Genomic DNA, 21,210 nt, shown 5'->3' on the forward strand with positions numbered 1-21,210 from the left:
TTACGGTAATTTCCTAAAATAGTTTGTTACATGTTTGGAGTTCTATTAAGATTTTGTAGAACAAGCTTCTATGACAAGAGCCTCATGCCAAAATCTGTAGTAACACTCATCGGAAGATCTGAAGATAGACAAAAACATGAAGAGCGGCTCCATTATCTCATCGCTCTATGCGAAACAATGAATGAATTAATAATTGCATGAGTCAAGATTCATCACTAGGAATCCTCTCACAATAGCGTGCCATGCATTTCAATTAATTAATAACGACGATTTTTTCCGTCCATCAATTAAACAACGACCCCACACAGTAGTTAGTCGAATATTGGTGCAAAGTGAGGAAGTCTTCTGAGCATAGTCTTGAGATACTTGTTCCAACCTATACCCAACGGCCGTAAACACCCTCCCACACAGGAATATATCATTCAACATTTGTATCCATTAATTAATGAGTTTGTTATTGACGCGGATCGATCAACTAATTTCATGTGAAATCTAAATTTACCATTTTCATTTTACAGCATCAAAGCACAACTCGAGAATGACCACATGGCGGGCAGCTCCGACATTGCAACGGACTCAGTTACAAGCGGCCCAAAGGAGAGGTTCCTCGAGGAGGTAAGTGGTTGAATTAATTGATCGAGATTGTCGCGAACTCCCTGTTAATAATGCGTTAATGCCGATGTTAATGTCAAATGCTTATCACGCTCGAGCAAATCTAAATTGCTGTGTAGTCGCAGAGGGAGGGAGGTCCGTGGAAAACTCCAGCTGAATGCGATCGGAATCAATCATGTAGCCATCGGGACAGTTGTAATTGTAATGTGAAATCAAAATCTTTTGCATAGCCTTGGCACAAAGCCGAGATCGAGACAAATTTTATAACCATAAACAGAAAACCCACTCAATTTTTGTTGTTCAATTTCGTTGTGTTGCTGATCGCAACAAGTAGACTTTTTGAATTGAACACAAAAAGGCAATGCGACTTCAGCTCTTTGATTTGGTGTTACAGTGATGTTGGAAAAATATTGTCAACTTATGTGTCATGGTTTGAATAATTTACTTTTAAGATCTGATCTTTGAACCTAGTTTTATTATGCCCTTCATATTGTAGGAACCTTTATACTGTAGGAAAATACTGTGCAACTCTACCATTCTATGTACATTATTTTGTTTTGAACGTTTCAGCAGTATTTCATTACAATTGCTTTAGTTTAAAACGCTGTGTATCATTTATGGAATGATTTAATCCAAATTTAGATAAATTGACGTCTTTACCGCCTAATCTACACTTTCCAGCTAGTTTGGAAAGGTGACGGAATCAGCGCGTTGTCTTGATGGATAATCCATGACTTGTTCTTCCACAATTCAAGATGTTCCTTTCTTATTTTGTCACGACGCTGAGTTGGAATTCCCAGGTAGTCAGTACCAGTCAGGTCATCATCAACGGCGCAACAACCGGTATCCGGTCTAAACCTGTCTTAATAAGGAACTCCAGAAACCCCGGTTTTGCGCAGAGGTCCACCAATTCGATATCCCTAAAAGCTGTCTAGCGCCTGACCTACGCCATCGCTCCATCTCAGACAGGGTCTGCCTCGTCTTCTTTTTCTACCATAGATATTGCCCTTATAGACTTTCCGGGCTCATCCTCATCCATACGGATTAAGTGAACCGCCCACCGTAACCTATTGAGCCGGATTTTATCCACAACCTGACGATCATGATATCGCTCATAGATTTCGTCGTTATGTAGGCTACGGAATCGTCCATCCTCGTGTAGGGTCCGCAATTTTTTCTGCTAAGAACCCAAGTTTCCGAGGAATACATGAGGACTGGCAAGATCATTGTCTTGTACAATAAGAGCTTTGACCCTATGGTGAGAGGTTTTGAGCGGAACAGTTTTTATAAACTGAAATAGGCTCTGTTGGCTGCCAACGACCTTGCGCGGATTTTATCGTCGTAGCTGTTATCGGTTGTAATTTTCGAACCTAGATAGAAGGAATTATCAACGATCTCAAAGTTGTAGTCTCCTATCTTTATTCTTCCCGTTTGACTAGTGCGGTTTGATGTTGCTTTTTGGTGCTGACGTTGCCACCATGTATTTTGTCTTGCCTTCATTGATGTGCAGCCAAGATCTCGCGCCGAATACTGCATGCTCGATCTGGATGAAGGCAGTTTGTACGTCTCGGGTCGTTTTTCCCATGGTGTCGATATCGTCAGGATAGGCCAGTAGTTGGGTGGACTTAAAGAGAATCATACCCCTCGAATTTACCTCAGCATCACGGATCACTTTCTCGAGGGTCAGGTTAAAGAGGACGTATGATAGGGCATCCCCTTGTCGTAGACCGTTGTTGATGTCGAATGGTCTTGAGAGTGGTCCTGCTGCTTTTATCTGGCCTAGCACATTCATCAGAGTCAGTCTTATCAATTTCGTTGAGATACCGAATTCTCTCATGGTTGTGTACAGTTGTACCCTGGCTATTCTGTCATAGGCGATATCCATCCATATTCCAACAGTTTTTCCATCGTTTGCAGCAGAGAGAAAATGTGATCTGTTGCTGATTTGCCTGGAGTGAAGCCTCTTTAGTATAGGCCAATCATGTTCTGAGCGTATGGGGCTATCCGTGGTAGCAAGACAGCCGAGAATATCTTATAGATGGTACTCACTAACGCAATACCTCTATAATTGCTGCATTGCTCTCTTTTTATGTATGGGATAGATAATGCCTCGTTGCCAGTCGCCAGGCATTGATTCGCTGTCCCACACCTTGAACACAAGTTGATGAACCACTTGGTGTAATTGGTTGCCTCCATATTTAACTAATTAGGCTGTAGTTCCATCGGTCCTGGCGACTCAACCCATCGCTCCAATATATCCATTCTGTCGGAAATCAGATTTCCCTCTTTTTTTCGGCAGAATGAGTATCGAGGTGTATAAGGCTTCATCCTGCTGAGTTGTTGGTAAAACTTCCGCGCCTGGTGCGGTTGCTCCCTATACTTTTCGAGTTCACAGACCTATTGGCTCTCGCAGGCTTCCTATTTCCGTCTGTGAAGTCGCTTCCCAGCTCGCCGGAGTTCGTGATAAGTCGCCGCGCGTACCCGCATCCTTTAAGCATTGCTCGGTATGCAGCATTCTTCTATTCCATTGCTAGCTTACATTCATCGTCAAATCAGCCGTGCCGACTCTTTTCGCGGCTGGGGCCAAGTATGTTTGTGGCCATATTTATGATAAGATTCTTGAGGTGATTGTGAAGATCATTTGGTGATTCTTCATGTCCAGGATCTCTGTTGCCTGCGGTTATTGCGGAATCCATTTCCCCCTTATAGGTATTGCGGAGGGCAGTGTTGTGGATGGCTTCAGTGTTAACTCTCGCCTGATTGTCAGAGGGGATTCTGGGTGAGATAGTGATCCGAGTCTACATTGGCCCCCCTATATGTTCTGACATTAATCAAGGTTGAGAGGTGGCGGCGTTCGATCAACACGTGGTCAAACTGGAGAGGCCCACGTTTGTTTGTGGCCCGCTTTCCACGCAAACCAGGTACTTCCAACAACCATTTCGTCTAACACTGCTAATTAAATAATCCACAGTCCGTTATCATTTGTACTTTGATGTAAGTTGTCGGAGCCAACATATCATCTGAACATGGGCTCCGTCCCTACTTGGCTGTTAAAATCCCGAAGTATGATTTTGATATCATATCTGGGACAGGCTTCGAGGGTTCGTTCTGCTGCCTCGTAGAAGGTATCCCTCTCTGACTCTGCAGTCTCCTCTGCAGAAGCGTGAACGTTAATGAGGCTTATATTTCTAAATTTGCTTCGAAGGCGCAGAGCGCATAGCCGTTCGCTTATGTTTTCAAAGCCGATAACAGCAGGTTCCATTTTGTGACTGGCTAAGAAACCTACTCCGGTACATGGTTTACTGGATGGCCACTATGATATATGTTGTAGTGGCTCTTCGTTAAGAAAGCTCTCAGAGGTGACCGCGTGGAGGTGGAGATAGGGTTTGGTAGTAGAGCTGTTGGTATTGGTTCAGCAGGCGATTCCCAAGTTTTATAATAATTCAGTCGCCTTTGACCTATGTGTGGTTGCTTTTGGTCAGCTTTTTTCGCCGTGTTGTGTCAGTTCATGAAGCAAAAGCAAACAACGAAGCTCTTTCCAGAACTCAAATGTAAAAATATCAGATTGTCCACTGTCGTGTCTTTTTTGTGGTGGAAAATCTATAAAGGATATGCACATATAATGGAGGACGTTCATACCGAACTCCTATCGGCTAATCATTCTGCTTTACCGGGTATTCAGTCGCTAACTGATCTTCCTATTTTTATTAGTTGCTATTGCTTGGGGCGGTATTATTTGTGGTGATTTCACTTCTGCGCTTCCGTTCAGTTTCTGCATCTTTCAGTCGCTGGGGCCTCTATTTCACCATTGCTGAGAAAACTCCGCACCAGAAAGAATCCCAGCAGAATGTAACGTTAAGGTAGTTTACCGCCGCCCAAGCCTTGAAGTTGGACAGGAATTGTAATAGAAATCCTCCCTTTAGTCAGGACAACAGTTTACGCTTTGTATAGTCTTTCATATCATTATCTGCTGACTTGTCACGCTAACATTTTCAACGTGTGCTGCTTCAATTTGACTTACGACGTAATATTATTTGCGTTCCCTGCTAAGTCCGTCTCCCCCAATTTCTTTGTCTATTATTGAACTAGATGCTGCCAGTTGGATTGAGTGTTGGATTATTAAAAATCAACGTAGATTATGTCAAGCTCTTCGATCGAACAATGTGTTTGTTTTTACGGTCGCCTACATCGCATTTCTTGATAACATACTGAAACACAATGTTCTTAGACACCGTCTTGTCATTTAGATTCCGTACAACGATCACAATCTCGCATGTAAATTAAGTGTAGTGTAAGCTTTTAAAACTTATCATAAATAGCGTCCAACGTGGGAACTTAATTTCATTTCCCTTGTGTGTCCCACAGAAGAGGACCACTGAATCCTGTAGGGGCTTTCCACTCTTTATGTTCTTCATCTGTATCGTACCGAAGTATCCTTTACGAGGGATAATTTTAGATCACGTCAGCTATACAACTAGTGACAGGTTTTAACTAATAAGAATTCCCCATACATATAAAAGGGGGGTGAAAATTTTTTTCACCGAACGTAGTCATGTGGGGTATCAAATGAAAGGTCTCGATTAGTACTTTTCGAAGCCGGTCTTAGTTTTGAGATTTGTTAAAAAAGCTGGGAGTGGGAGGTGTGGAAAGGGATGATTTCTTTAACGGACCCATTCTCAGAAACTACCCAACCGAGGAATCTGAAAAAAATCATGAAGCTGCCTCTATATAGTGCCCAGGCCTCAAAATACTCTCTATACCGGTACCTGTTCAAATTAAGTTAATAATAGTATATTACAATATTTTTGGGTAAATTGAGTAAAGTCCTCCTTAAGTTTATCCCAGAGTTATAGAAACTGGTCGTAGTATAAAATATAATATGAAGCATATTATCTCCAACTTTGATCAAAACCGTACTATTAGTAACAAAGTTACAGTAGCTCAAAGTTGTCTTTACCGTGTAAATTTACAACCCGAAGTACTAATTCTGACATGCTAAATGCATATACATAACGGACTACATACAAATGGGATAGTTCTACACTCAAGTATACTTACAGAAGAAGCAAACAAAACCTTTCATACTTGAAGCGCCCAGCTTCCGGTTTCTCGACTTGTTTTTCGCATATGATGATGGATGATATAAGGAATACGCCATAAAAATGATTTCGTAAAAAGCACATTCCTTCATGGGTATTTCGTCGGACGCCGAGGGTCGTTCACGAAAGTCCATCAGTTCCGGACCGGATATTTCGTCCCTGAAAAGATTGGTCTATGGTCTATCACCTACCTAAAAATGATAGACGATTGTAACCATATTCTCCTTTTATTTGTCGCCTTTCTTGTTGTACAAACCTTGATTTATGACTGCGTGGTTCCTTTTTGATCTTCTTCCTTCTATTCGTATTTGACTACTTCGTTCAGCTTTCTCTTTTTCGGTGAGAGGTCCTTTTATTACTTACTGTCCTACGAGGGTCCGAAAGAATCGCTTGATCCATCAGTAATGAACTTAAAGAAATAGGAGAATCAGACGATCATCCTAAGTGGCCGAAAACGACTTAGAGGGCAGAGCTATTCCAGAAACCTAAAAAGTTGGCGAAATTGATCGTGAAGGTCCGCCTGCAAAGATCGAAGCTCTATCAAAGTGCTCGGTCAACACGTTCTTGCACACCTCTGTGCTAGCCAGGCTCGGGAATGTGATGGGGTCCTTTAAGCGCTCACGTGTCATTATTACAAAATTAACGTGTCTTTTCCGATGCGTGGGTCCGCACCGGATTTCAAAAAGGCAATAAATGAAGGAATTCGCGACGGCCTAACAAATAAAAACCACAACGCGAGCGAGGATCCATGACGGATCACAATCCCGATTTCTGCCTCAGATCGTGATTGAGGAGCGGCCCCTGAGGTTCCCTCCCTTCCTTGACATCCTCAGACCATTATTTCAGAGGTTTTGCGGGATCAAGGAGGAAGAGAGAGGGACGTCCTCAAATCAATCAAAATTATTTAAAAAAAAGTCATTGTATATTGTTCACGCCAAAAAAAACCAAATATAAAAAAATAGAAGAAAAATTGAAAATAATATATACTAACTACCAAATGAAATAAAAAAAAAATTAAAGAAAATAAAAAAGTAGAAGGAAAAGAAATTAATTTTAAGGAAAAGAAAAATTAAAACTTACACTTGAATCACTCCGAGCTCGGCGTGTTCTGTGGATTTGATCCTGTTGATTTTGGTTAGTGCAGAGTTGGTTGCAAAAATTTACAATTTAATACTTAGTTTTCCTTTTTCAATAACAAAAAAAAACTCTTTTTGAGTTCGCGGTTGCGAAAACGAAACTTTTGGTTTGCATTATGATATCACCGGAATAAGAACAGTCTTCACATCAACTTAATATGGATTTGAAATGAATTTTCGAGCAAGGACAATATCCATAATTAAAACACCAGAGAGACGACGAGAATAATTTTTTCTTTTGGATTTTAGAACTTCTGTGGCAATTGATACACACGAGTTCAAAATATTTGTAATAACCATGAATGAAGTCTTTGAACAATCATCCACAATGGTAGACGTCAATTTGCGAACGATATTAGCATTGGTGTTGAACCAATCACTTCGAGTCCTTCCAGGTTTTTCGTCGCCACGATTCAAAAAAACTTCTTCTTTTCGTTCTACGTCAGTCCAACTGTTCTTTCTCGCCACAATTCCAAAAACAACTTTCTTTTTCTTGTCTTCCGTCCGTCCAGTTGTTCTTTCTAGTCACGATTCCAAAGACAACTTTCTTGTTCTCGTCCTCCATCCGTCCAGATGTTTTTTCTCGCCACGATTCCAAAGACAACCTTTCTTCTCGACCGCCAGTCCAGCTGTTCTTTCTGAGAACCGCACCCCATGCCGCCACTTTCACCTTGAATTCTCTTGAGTTCATGTTGTAGCAACATGCGCGTGCGCCTAAGAATGCGGAAAATCATTCCCCTCTGTCAAAATTCAATGCATTCAATAATGTGCAATCGGCGGCGAACATTAGGGTAATTGCACATTATGAAATGCATTATTTGAGCAAATTGATTCAGAAAGAGACGAATGAGATTCCTCTCCCGTCGCGAAGGCGCGGTCACTACACATCATTACTCCTCTTTTCGAGTTTATCATTATTTGAATTTTAAATTGGTCTCTCTTGTATCACAGAATAATGCTCCTCTGTTTAATTTTCCATTTATACACCCCCCACTGTCCAGTGTTTTTGAGATCAGCGGAGGCGGCAGAATCGCCAAAATTCTCCTAAATGGGTCTAGCATTAGTTTCCGCGATATCTTACGATTAGGTACTGTCCCCCCACCAGGAGCTGACAGATGCCCAGCATGTAAGGCATAATTCTTTCGGCTCTTTTTCCAGAAAACTTGTAGAAGAAGACGTGATGGCCAAGTAATACACCACCGAGGCAATGTAGTCAATAGCTTCCTTGGCCACTCTCTAAAGTCACTGGATTCCAAGCCGCTGGACTGTACGCTTCAATTGCATGGGACAAAAGGGGCGTGTAAAATGTGTTTCCTGTGTGGTTGTCAGAACACAGAGCGGTAGTTAGTGAAAGGTTCCGTTGCGGTTCTCCGCTTCGGGCTGATTCCAGTTAACCCGTTGGGGAGTTCCGTGCCCACGTACTCGAGGAGGGCGATCAGACCCGAGTCTGCAAAGGACTCATCTGAAGTGACTCTGCCACGAAGCCTCACCGGAGGTTATCTGGTACCATGGGAACCGGGATGGCCCCCTGAGAGCATATGCTCCAGGAGAATTCCTGGAGGATGTGTTCTCGGCCCGGTTATTTGCGGTTGGCCCCCTAGTGGGAGTTTCATGGTTGTTGTGGTTATGCCTACATCGCGGGCAGAGCTCCTCGGAGCTTAAGCGTGGAGTTGCGCTGTACAACTCGGGCGCCGTACCCCTTAGTTGCGGCAGAGGTGTTAGATAGGTCTGCACTCAGTATAAACCAGTACCGCTGTGCTAGTCATGGCGGGGCTCTGATTGTGGTTCCAAAATCGTCCGAAGAGGACCGTGGGATTATGCCCACATGGCAGGTACTCACGTTAAACCCCCAGGACTTTCATGTGTGGTTATCAAAATGAGTACTTTTGGAATGAACTTTTAGCTTCGACATCGTTTGTAAATGGAGTGGAGTCTAGTGATGAGAGGTCTCATTTTCAAAAACTACTGCGTCAAAAAAATCTGAAAAAATATCAAGCGATTTAAACAATTATTTGGAGGATTGACGGTTAGACTGATAAGCCTTCAGACTCGAAGTGACTTAGTAGAAGTAAGGCCAATCACGGAAGTAATGATAAGGAATTGCAAAGTGGAACGTTAAGTTGGATTAAATTAAAGAATATGATACAAAGACAGATCATCAACTGCAACGTTCACCTCTGGTATGTAAAGCATTAGGCATAGTACCCATTTTAGACAAAGAATGTAATTAGGATTTATCAGGAGTCCCGTATTCAAGCTGATGCACACCCAACACTATGCACATGATCATCACTACACATGCTCAAGCGATGATTCTCAAAAACGCTCGGAATCGCAAACATTTCAAAAGACCTGGACAAAAACTTGATAAAAGCACTCAACGCCACAACATTTTCTACAAAAACAGCAAGACAACTCTGCTCTGAGGCTTCGCTAGCCCAGGCGTGATCTACGTCTTGGGCTTAGCTTTATCGGGTCTTTTACTGCTTTTTCTTACTTTTGAAGCGATGCAGGCTAGCTCGCTAGCGAGTTATGGCGTGCCGATGATGAAAGAGCATGATGGTGATAGAATCGTCATCATGAGCGTTGCTCGAGTCAGCGCTAAGGCAATCATCTGTTGAATCACCTTCTTCGTCGTTTTCTTGGGAGTTAGTGATTTGACTAGCGAGTAGTAAGCAAACGCGATCAGTGTATCTTATATTCGCGTTATTGTTGTTTCGATAATTAAGCGACGCTGGAATCTCTAGTTTTTGTCCGATTTGCTTCGTTTGCCCCTTTTAAAGCTGTTCGAACGAATAGCCTGAACCTGTTGGTGTGATTGTTGGTGATCTGATTCGAATCTGACGAAAAAAAAAACATGCAGAATCGACGACGGTCCATTGATCAATTGAAAAAAATTGATCAGATGTTTGGCGGTCGACGTGAAAGTGAAATTATTAAAGTTACCGAGGTTGAAACAGACAAAAAGTGCAATGTGCATCGAAGAGGAAGCCGCGCGGGTAGCGTCGAACCCAACCACATTATCGCTGTTAATAAAAATCTGAGCCTGGATAAGAATCGTAAAATGTTCTCATCGGCTATAAATATTTCAAATAATTGGAATGACACAACCCGACGTTCATCGGTTTCTTCGTCACTGGGCAAAGATACGGTCGATTCAGCAGCTGCCATCAGGCGCAGGCAATCATTCACAGAGGGTTCCGGCGGTGGACGCAGTGCAATGAATGACCGCAACAGGTTAGATGACGTTTATTTGCATTTTGCAAAGTACATTGCTCTGGTGATGTATGAATTGGGAAACAATTGCTGATATTATATAATAGTTCCACTATTTCGATGGGGTGGAGCGAAAGCCTTTCTTCTGTCGGGATTTGCAGGGGCTTGACCTATACTTCTCAGAAGTCCAAATCATGGTTGCAAGCCAAGAAATTTAAACCGCCATTGGCAAGTCTTGAGGAGTTAAATTCATAATGTAAAGGTCTTGAATATTTGTCAGTTTTTTCTGTTTGATATTGACTTTATTAAATTTCATCTGTTTCTCTGGACAAAGCATTAAAAAGTCACTGAATATTCAGGAACAAATTGTTCTTCACTCGATAAATTTCCAACCTCATCATATATGCAAAGTCAGTTCCTACAAGTGGTCGGCGCGCATATACCCCTAAGCACTATTTTTTGCTGCAAGCAAAATTAATCCAGTGAACTCCCAACAAAGATTTAAACCGTTTTTCCACTTCAACTCAGAATAATATCCACAAGAAAGATTGCAACCAGTTTAACTTTCTTAATATACAACTTGTGTTAATTTTCCTAGTTCAGGTTTTAATTGCCATTTAAATCCAAACTATCGCTTCCAAATTCCGCTCAGAGACAAATTAACCGCAATCTTTTTATGTGTGCAGATAAAATAATCTGAGATGAGTAGTCACATAATGGTCAATGACCCATTGTCGAACGTAAAAATATCTTCAGCAATTGTTTCCTAATTTGTCTATGATAAGTTTTCCAGCTTAAAACCCCCAATTTGGAATTGTTTGCTTGCAGAAAGCGAAATTCATGGAATCCGAGTATGTTTCGTAACATTGAACATCCTTCGGCATTTCCATCGCTACTCCGTTCATCAACACCAACGCAAGCATCAAATCCACAACTGAATGTGAATCAAACTCCAAAACCCCGGGTTAATCTGACCCGCAGAGCTAGTCTAAACTCACTAAGCCTGAACCGGCCACGACCAATTATAGAATTTGGCAAAAGACAAATTCATGGTAGTCAACTGTATCTGAAAGCGGACAGTTCTGGTGAGACGAATCTGGTGCGACGCGATAGTTTTGGTTCACGAAATCTACTGAATGTGGTTAAAGGACGAGCCACTTCGGTGCCTAGAGATTATGTCAACAACACAACTAACGGCGGCGGTGGTGAGAAACCTGCCCAAATCAAGCAACAGAATGGTGGTGGCTGTAAATCTTCAATCTTGAGGAAGAATCCAAATGAAGATAATAAAGCCGACCGAAATCGACTGACGAAAGAAAATTTAAATAGACACGTTACCATTTTGGAAAATGAAAATTTCGTAAATCATAGTAAGGCTCGAAAAGGTTCAAGTGGGTCAATAGATTCTCTGCGGGGACGACGAATGTCTCTGGATTCATTAGATATACGTAGAGCGTCCATAGAATTGATAGCGAAAGACCTGGCGAATTTAAATACAAACGATGAGTCGCAGGTGATGATAATGAACTTAAAATTGTATTGTATTCAATTGTTAACAGAAAATAACACTAACTACTTACATGCGAAAACGGAAATGACCAAATACTTAATCTATGAAAAGTCCAAATGGCACCAGTATCTTTTTTATTCCAGCAATTAGGTGTGATGTAATAAAATCCGCATGATTAGTTCAGTTAAACAGATATCGATTTTCCGAATTTGTCGTGACTCACACTTTTGATTCTGCACGTTTTCTAAATATAGAACTTACGAATAAGTTGATTTTTCATGACCCGATGATGGTAGTTCTAAGCTCCACACTTGGCAGCAATTTCTGGTTCTGCTTGACAGCAATTGATAAGATTGTAGATTTCGAAAATGATGATTCAAACTTTGCAATGTAATTTCTAAGAAGCCATTCTATAAATGGAGTGTTACAAATGATCAATCTTCAACCCCTTAAGTTGTGGAAGGTTCTACTCTATTTGAATGGTGAGGGCAGTTCATATAAAACTAGAATTCTCTATCTTATCATTGTTTTCCAGATACCCTAAAGCCAGCGAATGCAAGGTATTAGATCCATCTACATAAAAAGCCGATTTCACTACTAGATGACGTTGTCAATGTAAGACGTGCTTTCAAGCCTGTCGAGAGGGGAGGGGCAGAATTGTCATGCCGAAAACAATGTAAATACAACCGATATCTGCAATGTCCCATGATTGCGGATAATCCAAGGCAAGATATTTGTAATCAGCCTATGCGTCCACCTTTCCTTGTGGAAATAATCTCAACGTTCCTGCCAAACTCCTGCCTACTTTGGCGTTGTGGTCACCGCATACCTTACAGTTGTACAGTTTTGAATGTCCTCAGCCAAAAATATCAATAGACACCATTCCCGCAAGTATGAAGGACGTTGTTCGGAATGCGTGTGTGGCTCTTAACGCGCTCCAACAATATATTGCCGGTAATTTTCTCCCATACGTCTTAACACGTCCAAACTGGTGCTTCATACAGCGGAATGGATGAGCACACTCTGGCTAGTAACAGCCTCCTCGGGGATTTGGCATCATACCAGTCGGCGCAGTTACAATTTCCCCGCTTTGTTCCTTCGCGTGGGTCTTAGGACTTTTCTTAAATTGGGACTAGTCACTAGTACAGCTTTAGTCTTATGTTCCACTAGCTCGAGCCCATGTGATTCCAGACATTCCTTGATCAGTCCGTTGAGGGCGAGACCTCTGAAACGCATCTTAGGACAATCTGCTAAGACTGACTGATGTACCGTTCAATAACCGCAAAAAAGACTTGTTAGGCATGTTAATGTGACGGGTGAGCGAATATATAAATCCTCATGGTTTCAACTTTTCGTTGGAAAAAACGAAGTAGTCCTTCTACGTAAAAATAGCATTCTCACCCTGTGCTAATTACTTTAGATTGACATTCGACTCAAAGGTGAACTTTTTCGAGAAAATCGAAGCAGCCGCGAACAGGGCCGTAGCTGGATGTATTATAAGCGTGGGAGGATCTGTGGAGGACGTTTGCCTACCGCACTGCCTCATAATCGGCCGGCGGTGATCCCTATTGGCTCCCTTGCTGAGGAGCGCAAGGCAGAAGACTCAAGGGAGTTGGTTGCTTGTGGAGAAGTGAGTGGGAACTCTTCGGAAAACGATTCAAAAAGCAGATGGACTATACGGCTCATTGGCAATTTAAGTCCGTGACAAATATGAAAACTTGGTGAGGTTGATAACTTCCTTATCCAGTTTCGAAGCGGGCATGCAGGCTTCCAGCTTCATATGTACAAGACTGGGAAGAAAGCAGCCAGCAAAGAGGAGAAAACAAGGCAGCTCATGAAACGCGTTTCCATGAGTGATGAGAAATCCTCCCAGTTCCTCCGCCTGCAATGTCTCGGCGCTAATGCGTAACTTATGGGTAAGATGTCTACCATCTACTTTTCAGCCGATTATGGCGACGGTTGGTGACCAGTCACTACAAATCGCAGTCGACGTAGCTGACATGCCTCGCGGGAGTAAGCTGACGTTACTTCCGTATACACCATCATTTTATAAATCTCTGATTCTAAAATAATGGGAAAACATCAGCTTTATGAAGAAACGAGGCCTAATTTATCCAGGAGGCAAGAATTGAAAATATTAAAAAGTTGGGAAGCCGGAAGCTTGACGCTTCAAGTATAAAAGATTTTGTGTTTCCCTATGTGAGGAGCATAACGCAGTTCTCCATTGGTTGATAGCATTGACTCGAGATATTCAAATCGCTCAGTTCTGTTAGCGGTAGTGACCTGCCCAGAACTGAGCGATCTAAATATCTCGAGTCAATGCTATCAGTCAATGGAGAACTGCTTAATGAAATTGCTTCACGCATTAACGCAATCTGGACGAAGTGACATTGCACAACTGGTGTTCTTTATGATCGACGTATCAGCGAAGGTCTCAAATCTAAAGTTTACCGCAATTTCGTCCCTCCTGTCGCTCTCTACGGTTCTGAGTGTTAGCCGACCATAAAAGACAATGAACGGCGTCTTGCGGTAATGGAGACGAAGATGTTGTGTTGGACTAGTGGCGTGACACGTTTCGATCAAATCCGAAATGAAAATATCTGCGATCAATATGAGGTTGAACCGATCGCGAAAAAACTACGAGAGATTCGTCTTCGATGCTATGATCATGTAATTCGCGCTAACGAGAATTCACTTGGCAAGATTGGTCTGAGCATCGAAGTCGATGGTAAGCGACCTAAAGGTCGACCGAAACAACGTGACTTGATACACTATATACGGGTTTAAAAGCCTCGCGATTACATCCAGAGCGAGCATTTGATAAAACAAAATGGTGAAACTCATCACGGCGAGCCAACCCCGCTTGTTAACGAGACAAAGGTTGGAGAAAAAGAAAAATATGTGAGGAGCGATGAATGCCTGACAGTTCGGTGTCACATAGTTAAAAATTCTATTGGCCTCTATTTTCTAGAAAGCGATTTAAATAAATCATTTAATGGAAAGCCCTGTATTAATAATAGTTAGCCTCATATGCTTCACACTTGGAATTTAATATTATTAACAGATGTGAAAAACTTGACCCCACAACAAATATAAACAAATCGGGAAACCCAAAGCTGGATGCTTCAGGTTTTGTGTATTTCTTTTGTAAAGAGATTTGAGTGTGCATTTGCCTCATTAGTATGTAGCACACAATATTGGCATATATTATGTGAGAATATCCACTTTCAAATGATTTTAACATACAAAGTCTTGAATTTGCACAGAAGCGACAGATTTGATCCATTATAACTTTTCACCAAATTTGGTAAGATTATGCTCTACGCTGTAGGCTACATTGAAGAAAGAAATGATCACTTTCAACCCCCGCACTCCCCACTTTTCCAACAAATGTCAAAACTACGACCGGCTTCGAAAAGTACTAGCCGAGACCTTTAATTTGATACCCCACATTACTATATTTTATGAAAAAAAAATGTACACCTCCCTTTTCCATGTTAGGGAACCCCCTTAAAATCCAAATAAAAGGATGTAACTCACTATTTGCGTGAGCCCCACTTTTCTACGAAATTCGGTGTCAATTGCTATAACCGTCTCCGAGAAAAATACGTGTGACATACAGACAGACAGACAATAAACCGATTTTAGTAAGGTTTTGTGTTTACACAAAGGCAACTGCAAATCTGTTTTCATCGCCATGTTCCGCCATTTCAAGAAAATCCGGATCTAGTCTTGTGAGAATTTTTACTGTTCCGCTAAAGCAGCGGGAAGTCAACATAAATAAGGTGTTGGTAAAAGTTGTGGAGGCGCAATATAAGAAATTTGCAGAGGACAGTCTAAAATTTTTATTTCAAAAATGGCAGGAACGATGACGAAAATGTAAAGCATCTGTGGGAGGTTACTTTGCAAAAAAAAAACATATTGATTTAGAAGTTTAAATAATTTTTTTGTACTGGGTTCTTATTATTACTTTTTGAACAACCCTCGTATTATAACTAAGCATGCTTTAAATACAAGAAGGCTGTTTTGCAGAAAAAAACTGCACTTTTTTTTTAAAAAAATCTGTTTCTTTTGAGTATATCTTTGTATATACGAGGATCAGTTAAAGATAAATAGGAATTTGGTTATCAAGCGTTGTTGGGGAGCCGGAAGGTTCTGAATTTTGTCCGGGCCTCCCTATTCCATTTCTATATTAGAGCAACGAATGGGCAAGCAACTAATTCCTATCTCTGTTGCGCAAATGATTATTAGAAAGTTTTTGACGCGAGAAGAAGTGAATCTTCAAAAATTTGAACATGTTTACAGGCGCAATTCGGGGTTGACATTGTCTTCGAAACCCCCGTGTACTAATGGCATAAAAAGGATGCGGAGTCACGATTGTCGTTCTCAAACTTCCCTCACAGACCCAGCAGCAGTTAGAAAGCTTTTGAAGGCGACCGGCGTTTAATAGGTCTAAGTCAAGGAAGTGTACATTCCATCATCAAGGAACTTGGACTCTCGAAGATGTAAGATGGGTTCCCCAGCTTCAATTTCAATGAAGAGGTTGATCTCTTTGTGTACAATTGGTTAACGACCCAGCCTAGAACTTTTTATGACGACAGAAACATCAAACTTCAAACTGGAAAAAATGTGTTTCGGTACAAGGAAACTATTTAAAAAAAAAATGTTTTAAAATTATCTTTCTCGTATTAACGCAGGTAATTGCGCCATCTATTCTTAAATTACTCCGTTTTCCGTAGTTTCTAGAACTGCTATAATATTTGCCATAACTTTGTCTCGTTCATTGACGTATGAAGTGGATTTGTTAGGCAGTTTTTGAAACCCTTTATTTTCTCATTGTTACAAGACACCGCCTACGCACCACAGACAGGTCTACCTGATGCCGAGAAAGATGCTTTCTGGCAACTTTTCCATAAAAAGACTTGTCACCTGCCTGTTGCCTGTTGACTATATCATCATTGCCAGCGACCTTAATGGTCATGTGGGTAAAAAGGCAGACGGTAACAGGTGCCATGGGGGAAAGGGGTTCGGATGACGCAATGAGGATGGCGAGCGTGTAATCGATTTTGGTGACACCCATGACCTTATACTTTGAATAGATGGTTCATAAAACGATTGTCTCATCATGTTTCTCGTGGGAACAGTAAAGCGCAAATCGACTATATTCTCATAAGACGCCGACCTTTTACCACTGTCACTGATTACAAAGCCGTTCCCTATGAGACCATCGCACTTCCAATATGGAAAAAGAAAGGCAGTCCAGCAGAATGTTCAAATTATCTTCCGATCCGGTTACTTTCCCATACCATGAAGATTTTTGAAAGCATTTTTGACAATCATATTCGAAAAATCGCAAGCCGGATTTATCAAGAACTGCTTAACTACTGACACAATACACCCTGTGCGGTTACTCACGGCGAACAATCGCTCTTTTTACATTACATTTCTGGATCTAGAGAAAACGTTTGACAGTGTGTCGCATGAACTTATCTGATGTGCTCCACGACATGATTTAGTGCCAGAAGAACTCATGCGCTCGTTCCAATTGTTCTACCACGATCGGAAAAGTAAAGTTCAAAATGTGATGGGTGTATCAAAACGGCTTCGTGTTCCTGTTTGAGTTCCTCAAGGAAGTGCTCTCTCATCACTCATCTTTGTCTTGTTACAGATACTGTAATACGAGACATCCAACGTCCAGCGCCGTATACCCCGCTTTATGCAGATGATGTTTTCCCAGTTTTTAATAGCAAAGATGATTTCGAGACGCTTGTCCAAAAAGGGAATGATCACTCATGCAACACAGTCTCAAATTGAATCTGAATAGAACAGAATTTTTGTCGGTCGATGTCCATGAAAGAGGCACTACCACTGTCAGTAGTAGAAACCTACCCAAAATTGAACGATTTAAATATCTCGGATTAACACTTTCTGCCAATGGAGAACTGCGTTATTAAATTGCTCCACGCTTTAGCGCAACCAGGATGCAATCGCGTTGCACATTTACTGATGTCATATGTATTCGACGTATCAACGAATATCTCAAATCTAAAATTTATCGCAGTGTCGGCCGCCCTGTTGCCTTCTATGGTTCTGAGTATTGGCCGACTATAAAGGACAATGAACGACGCCTCCCAGGATACGAAGATGTTGCTTAGACCAGTGGCCTAGCACACGATCATCACATTCGAAATGAGGATATCTGCGGTCGATATGGGGTTGCATCCATTGCAGAAAAAATGCAGGAAAGGTACCTTCGATGGTGTGGTCACTTAATGCACACCAACGAGAATTCACTTGCCAAGATTGGTCTGAACATCAAAGTACATGGAAAACGACCAAAAGGTCGGCCGAAACAACGATGCTTCGATACGCTGGGTGGTGATTTGGAAGCCTCACAACTGCATCCATATCAAACTTTTGACACAGCCCTGGTTCTGAACGGGACAAACGCTAAAAAAGAAGAATAAAAATGCGTAGAACTAAAATATATATGTAATATTCAGCTGCTTAGTACAGTTCACAGGAAGCGGTTTATAACGAAGACACACTTATGAATGCATATCTGTCAAAACTCACCAAAAATCGCAATTAGTTGAATTATTATTTTATTAAAGCTAGACTATTAGCATCTAGCCAACAATATTGCGCAATCTCAGCCGCATTTGAAGGAAAGATCCTCCTGAGAATCTCCGGTCCCTTGTATGAAGATGATCGATTTCAAAGCATACATAACGACGAAAACCTCGGACGATATCGTGACTATAGCATCATGGATAACATAAGGCTCAACCGGCTGCGATGGCATGTCAGTTAGTCCTAAAATTGAGATGATGCAAAAGGCATGATAATCGAGTCGGCTGAGTGTCAGTCTGTCGATCTTGTACTTCGCGTTCGTATCTCGGTTACGTCATGGATGTTTATGTTCGTTTTTATTGTTGTCCCACTTCTCCTGAATGAATGAATGAATCTGAAGGTCAGTCTTACTAAGAATGAAATGTAGGAAAAAGAATAATAATACCGAAGAAGAGGTTGTATGGAAGTCCGATATATTTCACAAAGCAGGAGGCGAGGCATATACTTAATGTTGGTGGTTAAAAAAAATATGTTACTATAATCTCGATGTAAATGGCTAGAAATATAATACGCCATTTAAAGCTGGAAATCAACTTAATTATCATTCAGATTTACAAAATTTGCATAATTGTCCACATTAAAACAAGAGGAAATTCTTTACATGTTAATTTTCCGCCATTCATTGCTATTTCAAAGCTTGTTGCTTCTAGGCAATTACCTACTGAGTATCGCATTACCTTTTATCGGTTAACCTGCCACTTGTTCAAATCTTACCGTAATCCCATCTTCAGACATTCTGTGAAAATCTCATTGAAACCTGTTGATGAAAATAGTATGTCAAACAGTGGCCGAAGAATATTCATCTCAAGTTGAGCTCACTTTCGTGCATACGTCACTAGCATCTTTACGTCGATTACGTTCAAGTGGGCCGCCATCCAAGGCTGTAAGTATCAAAACAACTAAAAAAGATTGAAAATGTAAATTGTCTCAATTGAGACAGCTTTCCATAAAAAGTATCCCACCGGTGCCCACTGTCGCTGTCAGTGTATCTGTCGCGTAGTCAGCTCCCCATAATATGAGCCCCAAGACCAACGAAAGGAACAGAAATCGAACAAACTGTAATTGATTGCATTTAAAAGCAACATTTTATCGACATTTATCCAGAACTCGTGCGAACACTTGAAACACTTTTTTTATTTTTTCACCATTTTTTAGCATCGTCGCAACGAGCACACACGTATCTAGAGCAATTGTGTAGATGCCATTTGATGAATAATAACGCACACAATTGAATCTAACACAAGAAAGTGTATGAATTGTGAAATCAAAACCCTGAGATTGGAAATTCCATTGCTCGTTTAGCAACTCTTCGATAATATCTTGATGGTGGCGATCATTACAAAAGATATCATGGATTTTTCGGTGTGAAAAGTCTTTATTTCGCTGAAAATATTTCGGTGCCGTTAGAGAAAACATGCAACGTATGATTGTTATTTGAAAAATTACTTCACTTTGTTTGCTGTTTTCAATTAACACGTACTTGTGATAAATTCCCATAGAATACAGGCTTTTGTTCTGAATTGGCGAATGGAATAATGAAATGACAAAAAGAGCAACTCATAACCATCTGGCCCATTCATAGACCATATTCAAGTGCAGTTTCCAATTATGCGAGTAATATAATAAGATATGAGCGCTATTCGATGTTCAATCACACATATTACATTAACAAGAAAAAGTAAGAATGTTTTTTGAGTTGTCGTTGAGCGTCAAGGCACAGAGATTCCCTGTAGTTGACTTTGGTCAACTTCGGAAGCAAGACCTCAATTCCACCAACCACCAGCAAATAAGCTTTCAGATAAATAAAAATTCTGTCAAAATTTTCTCCTTCAGCCTTTGTTCCGTTCAAAAGCGGGGTTAGCACGTTCTGATCGGTTGCGCCATTTTGCTCTGTCATGTGTCTGATCTAGTTGGAGTCGAAAGACTCCCAAATGACCATCTAGCGTATCAGGCCAACGTATCGGCCGGCCTTTTGGTCGTTTCCCATCGACTTCGATGTTCAGACCAATCTTGGTAAATGCCAACACCATCGAAGACACAACCCCATTCGTCTCCATTATTGCGAGGCGCTGTTCATTGTCTTTTATAGTCGGCCAACACTCAGAACCATAGAAAAAGGTAAGGTAAATTTTGGATTTCAGACGTTCGTTTATGTATCGATAAAAAAAACATTCTTGTGAATCGACACTTTATCCAAGTTTCACGAATGCGTGAAAGTATTGATATAAAACTATAAACACACAAAAAAAAACGTAAATTACTTTTTCGGTTCTTAATATCTTCGTGACACCAGAAAGCACGCAAATACCCTTCAATTGTCGCAGTCAAGACGGGTGCTCTGGGGCTACACTGAAAAGATTTGCAGGAAGACCGCGAATGCCGGCGGATTTACTCGACTTAAAACCACCCACAGGTACTTTCTTTGATGCCATATATTGTGACGGAATTATTCCTATTTGCAGTATTGCGACAGCTTCTGCCTCCTTCATGGAATTCCGTACTTTACACTGCACTTCTCGTACTTGTTTTCTCGCTTGCAGCCAACATCAGAGCTCTCAGCTCCTTTCATTGATCTGCCTCCACGTTAGTACAATCAGCCAGGTCTTGTAGCGACCTTTTAGGAGGTAGCCGACAAGTTTATCCTCACCAGGGATACCGGCCAGCACTCAATAATAAACTCAGTGGGATCGCTTAAATTGTGTTCTGTTTACGTAGGAAGAAAGGTCTCCCACTGGTTGACAAAAGCTGGATTATGGAGACAACCCGTATTGAATTTGAGCGCCGATACTCTGAATATCCTGCGAACAAGTGTAATTGCAACACGCAAGGGAAGAGGAGGTGGATCATCAGACCGCAGTAAGCATTTCTATCCACTGTTGACTGCGATTTTGGCTGACCTGACTAGATGTTCGTAGGCGGTCAGCCGAAAACCAATTGACCCTGTGGCAAGTCCTGTGCTCGAACAGTTTGCTACTTCTGATGAGCCACCTTGGTATTCAGATCA

General features: G+C 41.3%; 1 protein-coding gene and 1 long non-coding RNA gene across 8 annotated transcripts in view; one reads left to right on the plus strand and one right to left on the minus strand.

Moving 5' to 3' along the window:
• LOC119647766 (WD repeat-containing protein 47) overlaps window positions 1-21,210 on the plus strand; it is a 92,619-nt gene that overhangs the window by 14,303 nt on the left and 57,106 nt on the right. For 2 of the 7 annotated variants that reach the window (XM_038048892.1, XM_038048897.1), the window contains one exon: window positions 519-615. In XM_038048892.1, the coding sequence (XP_037904820.1) occupies window positions 519-615 (97 nt within the window). Of the gene's footprint in view, window positions 1-321; window positions 450-518; window positions 616-9,492; window positions 10,085-10,891; window positions 11,577-21,210 lie in introns of those variants that run through there. The other 5 variants (XM_038048896.1, XM_038048899.1, XM_038048898.1 and 2 more) reach the window with 5 other exon arrangements.
• LOC119647767 lies at window positions 18,390-19,419 on the minus strand. Its single transcript, XR_005248934.1, has 3 exons — window positions 19,169-19,419; window positions 19,026-19,105; window positions 18,390-18,963 (listed from the first exon to the last, which is right to left on the minus strand). It is a non-coding gene; the product is annotated as an uncharacterized LOC119647767 (long non-coding RNA).

This window comes from Hermetia illucens, chromosome 2 (genome assembly GCF_905115235.1).
Source record: "Hermetia illucens chromosome 2, iHerIll2.2.curated.20191125, whole genome shotgun sequence".
Classification (NCBI taxonomy): domain Eukaryota; kingdom Metazoa; phylum Arthropoda; class Insecta; order Diptera; family Stratiomyidae; genus Hermetia; species Hermetia illucens.